Raw genomic sequence first — 11,732 nt, 5'->3', positions numbered from 1 at the left:
AATCTGAGCAAACAACTTTGAAAGACCTTCAGAAAGCCTGGAGAACTATTGCTCAAAGTTAGCGCTATAGACTCTGCAGTCGTCTATATTACAGTGTGTGACAACAAGAGTTGGTTCATTCATTAATAGTAAGTCATGACTCCATGTTGAGTCATTAGGTACAAACTACTCTAAGTCAAAGTGGTGGACGAATCAGTTTATACAGCAGCATATTTGATTAATAAGAATAAGAAAAAGCTAATATATTTCCGCTTCAGTGTTCTCTCTCACCCCTATAGTACATACCATGTGAGGATTTGTGTGGATATGGGACACAGCAAGAAAAAAAATCTCACACAGAAAATGAATTAAAAAAATAATTTATTCTCTCATGTAAAAAATACAAAACGAGTGTTAGTTGGTATATTCAAATATCACATACATAAGGCATTCCCTTACAGGTGTGGCTTCACATTCATAGGAATGAAACTGACCCATGTGCAAACACTAATCTTCACTGCACCCACATGAGTAGCTGCTATGAGACGAAGGTGGTTCAGTATTAACCCCGTCATACATCATCACAGACAGGTGACTGTTGCTTCTTCTCACCAGTGCTTTTGTTAAGACTATGCATAACCCAGCAGCCTCGTTACAGTTTCTTTAGAGTTCAGCTTATCAGGGATAGGAGTGCTCAGTGATCAGCACTCCTCAACCAGCAGCGCTGCTGAACTGTACAGTTTCCTCTTGATAGCCCTGAAACTTGTGCTCAGCTTCAGGGTGTTGTGGTGCTTTGGAGACATCGCCGAAGTCGGCGCTGGCTTGCTACTTTTGAAGAGCTTCTGAACTTTTGGCCACAGTCCACTGGACTCAACCCTCATCACCAGTGTCACATGGAAAGTTGGGACCAAGGATGGATCTACTGCTATTTGGTCCACAGTACATGGGGAGTCCTGTTCCCCCATGTCCACGCACAGGTCAATGAGCGCTCCCTTAAGGCCACAAGGCTCTATGGCAGCCAAGTGGAGCAGCTCTTGGCTGATATTATGTAGCAGACAGTCGGGAAGGATGAGTTTGGAGCAATCCAAGCTGGTGTGCGATGCATCACTGAGACTCTGTGCAATGGCTGTCACAACATCTGCAGCCAAGGTCTCCTCCAGAGGATAGCAGAAGGAGCTGATGTCTAACTCTGACAGATCTGTCATAGATCCTGAAACAAAGGAGCAGCTACAGGTTAGTGTGAAATATATAGCAGAGCATGAGTCAGATAAAATCTTTGATGCAGTTTTCTGGTCATTAAACAAGGTGGAAGAAAGACAGAAAACCATCTTTCTCTTTGTACTTAGAGAGTATATTCTTTCTTCTTCTGGCTCTCTTTTCATAATGGATTTGAACAATCCAAAATATATACATATGCAATATATCTTAGATATTATTAGTTCAAGCAAATGACAGACTTTTCTCTGACACTTACCACTTTCACTCCTGCAGTACTGATCTTCTGTCACTCTCAGATTGTGTCCCTTCAGCTCAGTCAGCTTCTGAAGCAGACTGCTCCAGGACAGCCGCTGTGAGCCCCTGTCCTCCGCTGGAGACGGAGGAAAACTACCGTCCAGAGACTGATTGCAAGACATCCTTAAAGCAAAAAATAATAAAGTGACCCGATGGCAAAAACCAAAAAAAAAAAAAGTGCTATGGTATCCTCAGATGGCGGCCACGTCTCCTGAACCAGACCAGCTGGAAGACGGTCTGCAACAATGGAACAAAGCCTTAAATACCCACCAAAAGAACACCCCGCCCACCATATTTTTTCCACCAATGAGGATTCAGCTCACGTCCTCAGCATTCTGCCTTGCCTGGTAACATCGACGAACCCGTGGATGATGAGGCAAGCCCCCTCGGCCGGTATTGCAGCAATAGCCCGACCCCCATCCCGCACGCAGGCAGAAGTTTCTGGTGTTTCGACTCTTTTTCTTATTTTGTTTATAAATAATTTGACTGATAATTGCGAGATTCCCAACTAAACCACCAATAATCGCAGTAATAAAACACACGCGCACCAGGATTTACACAAGAAAGCCCTGAGGAAAAGACTATGACTATACAATTACTGAAGATCAATCCCTGTGAATGGCATTTGGGACACGTCTCGCACGTAGACCTCGTTTTTGCTTCCGTCAAATGGTCAGAAAGAGTGCTGACCATTACCTTTACTGCTTTTGTTTTAAACAATGCTTCCGAGGGAGGATTTGCAAAAGCTGAAAGGTCTCTTCTGGAGGAGCAAACCTAGACTCAAGCTAAACTTTTACAACCAGTTTTTCAGACATGAAATAAGCCTAGTCGGTAAAAAAGTAGATGTTATCACTTTATGGATTTGGGGCACAGCCTACTTCCATCCTCCTTTTTCTTTTATATTACTACTGAAAAGTTTTTAGTCCAGTGATATACAAACCCAGTTCCAATAAAGTTGGGACACTGTGTAAATGTAAATAAAAATAGAATATAATGATTTGCAAACCTCCTAAACCCATATTTTGCTCACAATAAAACACATCAAATGTTTACATTGAGACATTTCATGAAAAACTCAACTCCAAAAAGTTAGGATGGGGCGACAAAAAAGCTAGAAAAGTAAATGGTACAAAAAGGAAACAAGTGGATCAACATTTTCAACTAATTACATTAATTGGCAACAAGTCAGTAACAGACTGGGTATTAAAAGAGCACCTAAGAGAGGATGAGTTTCTCAGAAGTAAAGCTGGACAGAGGTTCACCAATCTGCAAAAGGCTGCCTCTACAAATTGTGGAACAATCTCAGAACAATGTTCATAAATGTAAAATGATGACTGTGAATATCTCAAAATCTGCAGCACATAATGTCATCAAAAGATTCAGAGAGTCTGGACAAATCTCTGTGCGCACGGGAACTCAGCATTTGGATGCCTGTGATATTCGGGCCCTCGGATGGCACTGCATTAAAAACAGGCGTGAGCACGGGCTCAGGAACACTTCCAGAAATCACTGTATGTCAACACATTGCTGCACTGCCCATAAATGCAGGTTAAAGCTCTATAGTGCAGAGACGATAGTCGTATGCTAACGTGATTGAGAAACACTGCTGTCTTCTCTGAGTCAAAGCTCATTTAAAATGGACTGATGCAAAGTGGAAGACTGTTCTGTGGACATATGAATCTAAATTTGAAATTCTTTTTTGGAAAACTTGACCATTGTGTCCTCTGAACTGAAGAGGAGAGGGACCATCTGGCTTGTTATCAATGCTCAGTTCAAAAACCTGCGTCTCTGATGGTGTGGTGGTGCTTTAGTGTCTATGGTAGTGGCAGCTTGCGCATCTGGAAAGCCTCCATCAGTGCTGAAAGGTGTACGCTGGCTTTAGATCAACATATGTTCCCATCCAGACGACGCCTTTTCAGGGAAATCCTTGAATATTTCAACAAGACAACATTAAACTGCACACTGTTGCAACACCATGGCGTCCAGGTGCTGAACTGCCCCCCCCCCCCTCGCCCCCCGCAATCCAATATGACAAAAATACAACAAAGCAGACACTGGACTGTTGAGCAGCTAGAATCCTATATCAGACAAGGATGGGACAACATTCCTCTCCCAAATGTCCAGCAGCTGGTTTCCTCAGTTCTCAGCCAGGGTGGTACACAGTGGTAAACATTGTCCTGTCCCGTCTTTTTGTGAGATATGTTGCTGCCATTAAATTCAAAATAAGCCCCATGATTCTCATGATATGTTTTCTGTGATTTATTATTAATGAGATTTGAATTTTCATTCTCTCAGCTTTTTTGGAATTGGGGCTGCAGTAATCTAGCTTTTAATCCCTGGTTTCTGCTTCTATTCATCCAAAGGATTGAGTACATGTAAATGTAAATTTATGTGACCCTCCTTGTCCTCCTAAATAGCAAAAAAAAAAAAAAAAAGAGTAAGAGCTTGATTTTCATGTTTGTTTTTCCTTTTTCCTTTTTAAATGTTAATTGTTTCATCGATAAACTTTTGTGACACAGTGGTGGTATAGCTACATGGCCATGTTGTTCATTTCAATGCTTTAATAAATGACAGAAAAAAGTGTGTTATTCTCAGAGAAGTTTAGAAAAGTCTGCCTCAACTCTGGCTTAAAGGTATACCCTACCATCTCCCACCACTGCAAATTATTCCAGTCCTGTTTACAACAGCTGGCGTTTGCTCTCCAACCAAAAGACTTAAGTTTGTTTGTCCCTTTGTCATGACTTTTTATTTCTTTCTTTCTTTGAATGAGTAGGTCTACATCCCATTCTGGGATGTAAGTAATAAAGCTCAAATTGACAGCTGAAATGTACATTTAGGAAATGATAACTGCAAAACAGTTTACATTTAATTCAGTTTATCAGAAAAAGTCTTTCTTACAGGTCATGACGATAAAACGGGCTTTCAGCCCTCCTTGTGGCACAAACCTACAAACGTCTGCTTTGGTTTGGTATCTGTAATGTCAGAAAGCCCAGATAGTGTTGCAACAAGTGGGAATAAACCCATTGTTGACCTCGTCATTACTATAGCAGTAACTCACACTTCCAGGAGGTTTAGTCATCATGACGTTACTGCTGCGTGAGTGCTGAGAAACGCCTGCCGTGTGTGCAGTTTCACTTGGTTTGCAGAGTGAATTTGCTTGTTAGTTTTTGTTGTTTGAAAATGTTCAATTTATATTTTAATTGTTTAGTTTAGAAGGTCGTTTTAGTCCTTTAAAAAAAAAAAAAAAATCACAATAGCCAATTAAGATTGATATCTGCCCTGAGCAAGCAATCAGAAGTACAGTTTTGCAATTCAAATGCAAAACTGTGTCAAGGCAGTTGGCTCACAGTCACGTAGGCTTCCCAGTCTCATAAAATTCATGCGAAAGCCTCCTGTTGCTAGTTGTGTTGACACATTTGACCTCACTAAGACTAAAACTTTTTCTCTTCGTCTTTATTTCCATATAGTTTCGTGAGCACAAACTTTTTTTTTTCTTTTCCAAAAATCTACCTTATATTTTTATTTCAATGAACAAATAATTTTTTTTTCACGCCTAGTTTCAGGTTTTAGTTTAGCTGACTAACAAATGGCATGCCTGGGCATGCCTTCAGAGCAAAGAGAAGGCGGGGGGGGGGGGGGGGGGGGGGGGGGGGGGCTTGTTAGTAAAGATTTAACAGTAGTGGACAAGAAAAGGTCAAACAGAAAAAGCTTTCAGTAGCTGACTAATCAAAAACAAAAAATGCCAAAAAGTAGCTGAACTACCTACCAATAAACTACTGCCAAATGTAGTTGAGATAGTTTAATGCCATAGTTTAGTACTCTAACACAGAGGGTAAGTATCCATCAAGGGATTGTCAGTGACCTCTGAAACAATGGGAAAAGCTGTGCTTTTCTGTGTGCAATCCCACTTAACCTACATGTAGTGTAGTGGTGAAATTCCACTGAGTCAGCCTCAACTGGTGCAATGCACTGCATATCCAGATGGCAGCGCCACTGTACTACCTTTAAATTACAGACACCGAGGACGCTGCTGCCAGTGTGGTGAAAGCGCTTTTGTTTGCATGGGAAATGTTAATGCCTGGTTGCACCTGTTGTTTCGAGCGAACGTCCTCCTGAACACACAGCAGGCTGTTTGACATGCCTTCTTCATGAGCGCTTCGGCTGTAACAAGTGTGTTTTATTCTGCTTCATTAAGATTTCTCTGCACTCAGTGATGGTGCCATTTTACCAAGCTTAAGCCTCCAGACTACAGTGTTTGGGGTAAAACACTATTTGTACACTGTCATGGGGGGAAAAAGTAAAAAGGGAAACAAAGCGTGACAGGCAGTGTGTTTTACAATTCAAACAGGCCTGAGAGAGCTGTTAAGTTGGCCAGCCTCAGGCTAATTCATGTATAATAAATCTATTACCAAGTGGATTGTTGAGTGTTTTTTTCTGTAACTATTTCCTTTAATCAGAGGAGCACTAGAGTGAATCACAAAGAAAAACCTACCTATATTTTTCATCCCAAAGAACTATTTGTTTCAGTAACCGGTGCAAAAATAACCAGGGCAATCATGATGCACTTAACCAGAATTTGCTCAGATACAACCTTCTTCACCACGCTCTTTTGCATATACTTATGTTAATCAATTCAGTAAGAGGTGAAAGGGTCCCTGGATTGTGTTTGGTAGGCTGTGGCTATAGCAACGGCATGCTGTCATGAGCTGAAACACTTTATTGCTGTTTATCACTCCTCATGGCATGAAAAATGAGGCAGTGTCTGTCACTCTGAGAAGACACTTCCAACAAAAGAAGAATAACCTTTCCATCTCAGTGGTAAATATATCAGCGGGAAGCCGCTCATTCCTTTGCCATCCGAGCCCTGCTTGTGTTTATCTGGAAAGGTTTTTGCAGTGAATGCAGGAGCTGCCGTTTGGCTCAGTGAGCCTACCTGGGACAGGTTTTGATTTATTGCTGGAAGAAGCAGAAACAGACCCGCGCTCTCGGGAGAGGAGAAAATGTGATGTTTGGCTTTTTTTTTTCTCTCTCTCTCTCTTTTTTTTTTTTAGAGACACACTCTTCTTTATTAAAGCATTAACACTTTACGCACCACTCTAGCGGGTGGAGGAGCGGTTTGCACTCCACCTCACAATAAGAAGGCACTGGGTTTGAATCCGCTGGGCCTTTCTGTCCAAAGAAGACTTGGATAAACTCTAGTGAAGAAAAAGCATCTGCTTTTAAAGACATTTCAAGAGGTGTAATAAACCACATGTGCATGTACTTTATACAATATTGAAATGTGACTTTGAGTTTTTCATTCATTTCTTATTGTTGTCAGACACAGAACACGAGCCATGCTTCACTGATCGCCAACTCAACATAAAGCGCACAAAGGAAGTGGATTATTTTCAGTTTGTATTGTTGAATTTGTGAATGAATTTCATTATTGATATTGATTAAGTGCAATTTGGTAGAGAGGCTCCATTGCTGAGTGAGAGGTAGCAGAGTAAAAAACTCCGTGCATGCATGATGACTTAAGACAGAGAAAGGGATCCTGATCATTATTTATAAGTACTCTTAGTGTGACTTGTCCTAGAGTGAAGCTCGCTCGCTCTCTCTCATTTTAGAACCGTGTGCATTATTTAGCAATCCTGCCAATGTTTTGCTTTTTGTGTTAGCTTTTTGAATTAAACAAGACTTTGCTTGGCTGTTGTCACTACTCTTTGAATCTTAAAGTACCCTGGATATCATCCGCGTATTAGTGTTGAATGGCCATTGCAGTTTAAAGAAATAGTTCTACATTTTGCTTTTATTTCCCACCCCAAAGTTAGATAAGAGCATTAATATAATGATATCTGTAGGGTGACCTGAATCAATTAACATGATTGCTAGACAGCCATTAGTAATGGAATACATTCATTAAAATGTATTAATTAAGAAGCTAACAATTAACTTAGGCTCCAAGACTGGCTCATGGATACAGGCATCTGTTCTGGATGACAGACTCTAAAATGTTTCATTAATGAGCTTCACTTGATCTGTAGACATCTCCATCCTGCAGCCACTGCAGTCGTCACAATTACATCCCTTCCTCTGAGTCACAAAGCATCAAACCCGGGGAAAACACACTCAGATCACAGAGGAGTGTATTCACAGTGCTTTCATGAGATTACATTGCAGCCTATAGCTGTGTGACTCAAGGATTTCTCAGCCATTTTTTTCTCCTCTGTCTCCAAAGAACAAGATGAAAATTGCTGGTTCCCGTGTTCTTCCTTTCGCTTTCTGCTTCACTGCACCGTGACTGTCATATCACATCTGTCTGGGTTCACGGCCAGGCCTTCGCTTGATTCTTACTGCAGCAGCTTCAACTTTTTCTCCTAATGTGTGACTTAAAAGAGAGAAGTTAATCACACGGTAATTTTGCTTCATGCTGTTCATTGCTTTTAGTTTGATTAATGTTGCCGATATTGAAGCAGGGAGATTGCATGCAAGTGGCTACAGTTAGCTTTAGTTTAAAGCAAAAAGTACAAACTAAGCAGAGTTTAACCAGCAAGAAAATTTGCACATGAATATTGTATTCAGCTTGAGTGTGTAGCATTAAAAATAAGCACACGCTTGCTTGCTGTATGTTTCACGATATGTGGATTAGACTCAGCTACTTTCACGCTCTGATTGTATCACATCTTAATTTCCATGCATGTGTACATGTTCAGTTTGAACAACTTCCTGCCTTTATCTGAGTGATTAAATGCTTGCCTTTATTAAGAAGGTTTCAAATACTCTTGTTCCAGGATGAAATAAAGATGCCATCAGTTAATCCAGTATTTCATTTACAAGCTGTCATTCAGTGCATCTCTCCCGGGCTGAGACTGCAGCAGGCAACGCAGATACAGTCAGACACTGTAGGCTGGCAAAGTGCTCACGCCATGTTTCCCAAAAATGCATCAAAAAACATTTGTGCAAACCATCTGAACGCAGATCATAGAACTACAGTCAATGTAACCAGTCCACAAATCTCTTTTTGTGTTCTCATTAATCCAGATAACAAGCAGTACAGACCTTTTTCAGATTTACCCCACCACCACCATTTTAGCCAGCTGTATTTCATTATTACAATGGTGATACAAGGACAAAATGCAAGTTTTTTATGCCAGTTATTTTTAGGCATGAGTGAACCTATTCTAATCAAGATAAAACAATGTAATTAACTACCGTTTTAACTTAATTCCACACCACAAGCAATCAAACAGTGCTGCAGTAATTTGTTCCACTTTTGTTAAGACTAAGAGGTTTTGATTAAGCTCACTTAGAATAATGAGCCTTTAACACCACGAACAGTACAGGCTTGATTAATTAATAACATTAGTTATAGGTGTGTTGCATTTAAATGTCCATTTCTAGGGCCTGGTATTATATATTCTGGCTGTATCTCTTTGCTGCTTTGCTTTACCAGGTCACTTTACAGAGCCATATGTGATGTTACACCTTAGCCTACACATTTTGTTGGATGTCACAGCACCTTGGTTGCTTTCAGTAATTAACAGTTCTCTGTCCACTGGCTGTGGCCTTAATCCATTAATTCAGTTCCATTTTATTTATATAGCGCCAAACCACAACAAACAGTTGCCTCAAGGTGCTTTATATTGTAAGGTAAACACTCTACAATAACACAGAGAAAACCCCAACAATCAAAATGATCCCCCATGAGCAAGTACTTGGCCAGAGAGCCAGAGATTAATAATAGCCAATGATTAAATGCAGAGTGGTGTATAAACACAGAGAGTGAAAAGAGGTGAGTGAAAAAGAAACACTTAGTGCATCATGGGAGGTCCTCAGCAGCCCAGGCCTCTTACAGCATAACTAAGGGTGGGTTCAGGGTCACCTGATCCAGCCCTAACTATAAGCATGATCAAAAAGGAAAGTTTGAAGCCTAATCTTACAAATAGGGAGGGTGTCTCTCTCCCGAATTCAAACTGGGAGCTGGTTCTAAAGAAGAGGGGACCTGAAAGCTAAAGGCTCTCCTCCCATCACATCACAATTACAGACCAATTTCAAAGTCACCCTTTCACCCATATCAAAACACCAGCTTTGAAAGTTTTCAGTCAGGATTTTAGACAGCATCACAGTACTGAGACTGTGCTTATTAGAGTCACAAATTATATTTTAACAGCTGCTGTTACTGGTGGATGTTTTGTTCTTGTACTACTTAAGTGCAGCATTTGATACAGCGGTCCATTAAATTTTGATCGAGAGGCTGCAGCACTGGGTTGGTATATCTGGGACAGCTCTGCAGTTTTTTTTTTTGTTTTTTTTTTGTTTTCACTGGTGATCTCTCTGTATCCTCTATATCCTCGAATCCCCCAGGTGTCTATACTAGGTCCTGTCCTTTTTTTCATTATATATGCTATCTCTTGGACACATTATACAGAGAAATAACATTTTGTTCCACTTCTATGCTGATGGCGTCATAGGAGTGGAACAAAATCCAAGGTAAAATCCAGATAAAATCAGACAAAACAGAAGTTCTTATCACTGTTCCAGAAAAGCTGCATCTAAGCATCAAGTCCTCCCTTGATCCTTTAACAGTTCATGTAAAATCAGTTGCCAGAAACCTGGGTGTGCTATTTGATTCTAGTCTGACCTTTTAGACACACATAAGCAAGGTCACCCGGTCCTGCTACTTACAGGGGTGGGCAACAGGGTAAATTTATTGGTGTGGCCGTCCACAACAGTCCCAGTTTCTCATGTCGCCCCTTGGGTAAATGAATTGCCCACCCCTATGCTACTACCACCTGAGGAATCTCGCCAGGATGCGATCAATACTAAGGTTTAGTGTCACAGGCTTAGTGACTTTTTTAGGATATGTTGCGGAGGAGCTGTGACCTATCACTCCTAAAATACTTTTAATTATCTTACAGGCTACATTAATACTTTTACCAGTATTTTATAATAACTCAATTATTGTTTGTTTGGGTTTTTTGTTTGTTTTGTTCTAATTGTCATTATGCAGTTAGACTCAAACTTTAATTATTATGTCATAACATACAATATTATTACACAGTTTCTGGCATAATCCTGGTTGGATATTTGATCACTCTTCTTGGCAGAATTGGTAGAGTTCATTTAAATTGGTTGGTTTCCTGTAGTCTACAAATTTTCTTCTTCCCAACTTCCCAAAGCCCTGATCTCAACCCTGTTGGAAATTTGTGGGCTATGCTAAAAAAATTCAAATTTGTGCACCCAGTTCTTGCTTTTTAAACAAGAATAAGATGTATGCTGTGCAATCATTCCACCCTGGAAAAAGAGTAGTTCAAAGGAATCATTAAAAGCCAAAAATTACCATGAAATTCATGCCCATAATGAGTGTATGTAAACTCCTGACCACAGCTGTAAAGAAAAGAAAAATCCAGTCGCTTTAGAAGAAAAGCGAAAAAAGCAAATCACTTAATAGCTGTTTTTGATACCTGATTCTGCAAGGTTTGATTAACATGAAATTATTAAATTGCTGGATAAAATACAAACAACCCTGCCATGAGATTAATCTCCATGACAACCGTTAGAGCTGCATCTATTGATGAAAGTCATGTGATATGATTGAAGCCTCTGGAAAAAGCTCTAAGTGGACCCAGTTGGTATTCGTGCCCAAACTAACACCGCTGAGCACATTTGCATAGCTCTTTTGTAGATGAGGGTCCCAAAGAGTTTCTCAGTTGTAGTGAAATTTTAATCAAAAGGTTTCTTAAGGGGGGCACCTTACAGTGCGGCTGCAGAACTGATGGTTTTCACTGACTGAAGGCTTCATGAAACCTAATCTACAACTATCCTGGTGCCAGAATTTCCTAAATAAAAAGCTTTTCCGCTGTGAGGGTTTTTTTTTTTTTACTTTTCTTGTGATGAATAAAGGTGAATTAAGTAATTTTAGGCATTTTAAATGTTCCCCCCACAATCCTAAAACGATTAACTGAGGAATTAATTATCATTTATTGTAGCCTTTATTTAGCCTGCCCCACATACCAAACAAAAAGTGTCTCACGTGAAAAAGCCAGCGATTTGGGGGGGGGGGGGGGGGGGGGGGGGGGGGGGGGTTTGAATGGTGTCACGTGACATTTGAATTCGTTGCTTGTAAACACCAGCGGCACCCAGGAACATGCAAATAAATCTGTGGTGTGTTCACGGAAACACACCCTGAAAATCTCCCCCCCCCCCCCCCCCCCCCCCCCCCCCCCCCCCCCCCCCCCCCCCCCCCCCCCCCCCCCCCC

At 40.8% G+C, this 11,732-nt stretch overlaps 1 protein-coding gene across 1 annotated transcript; it reads right to left on the bottom strand.

Moving 5' to 3' along the window:
- Nucleotides 1–343: 343 nt before the first annotated feature.
- Nucleotides 344–1,707, bottom strand: LOC115793426 (DNA damage-inducible transcript 4 protein-like). The gene is made up of 2 exons (XM_030748421.1): nucleotides 1,454–1,707; nucleotides 344–1,189 (listed from the first exon to the last, which is right to left on the bottom strand). Exons 1-2 carry the CDS (start codon nucleotides 1,611–1,613, stop codon nucleotides 681–683), a joined length of 669 nt encoding a protein of 222 aa, XP_030604281.1. The 5' UTR covers nucleotides 1,614–1,707; the 3' UTR covers nucleotides 344–680.
- Between the last annotated feature and the right edge of the window lie 10,025 nt (nucleotides 1,708–11,732).

Source organism: Archocentrus centrarchus, chromosome 15 (genome assembly GCF_007364275.1).
Source record: "Archocentrus centrarchus isolate MPI-CPG fArcCen1 chromosome 15, fArcCen1, whole genome shotgun sequence".
NCBI lineage: Eukaryota > Metazoa > Chordata > Actinopteri > Cichliformes > Cichlidae > Archocentrus > Archocentrus centrarchus.
The sequence above is the reverse complement of the archived record's forward strand: the minus strand, read 5'-3'. Positions and strand labels throughout refer to the sequence as shown.

Coding starts and splice junctions, on each gene's coding strand:
- LOC115793426 (XM_030748421.1), bottom strand. CDS start 1,613: ATGTCTTGCAATCAGTCTCTGGACGGTAGTTTTCCTCCGTCTCCAGCG. Junction 1,190..1,453: donor GTACTGCAGGAGTGAAAGTG/GTAAGTGTCAGA, acceptor CCTTTGTTTCAG/GATCTATGACAGATCTGTCA.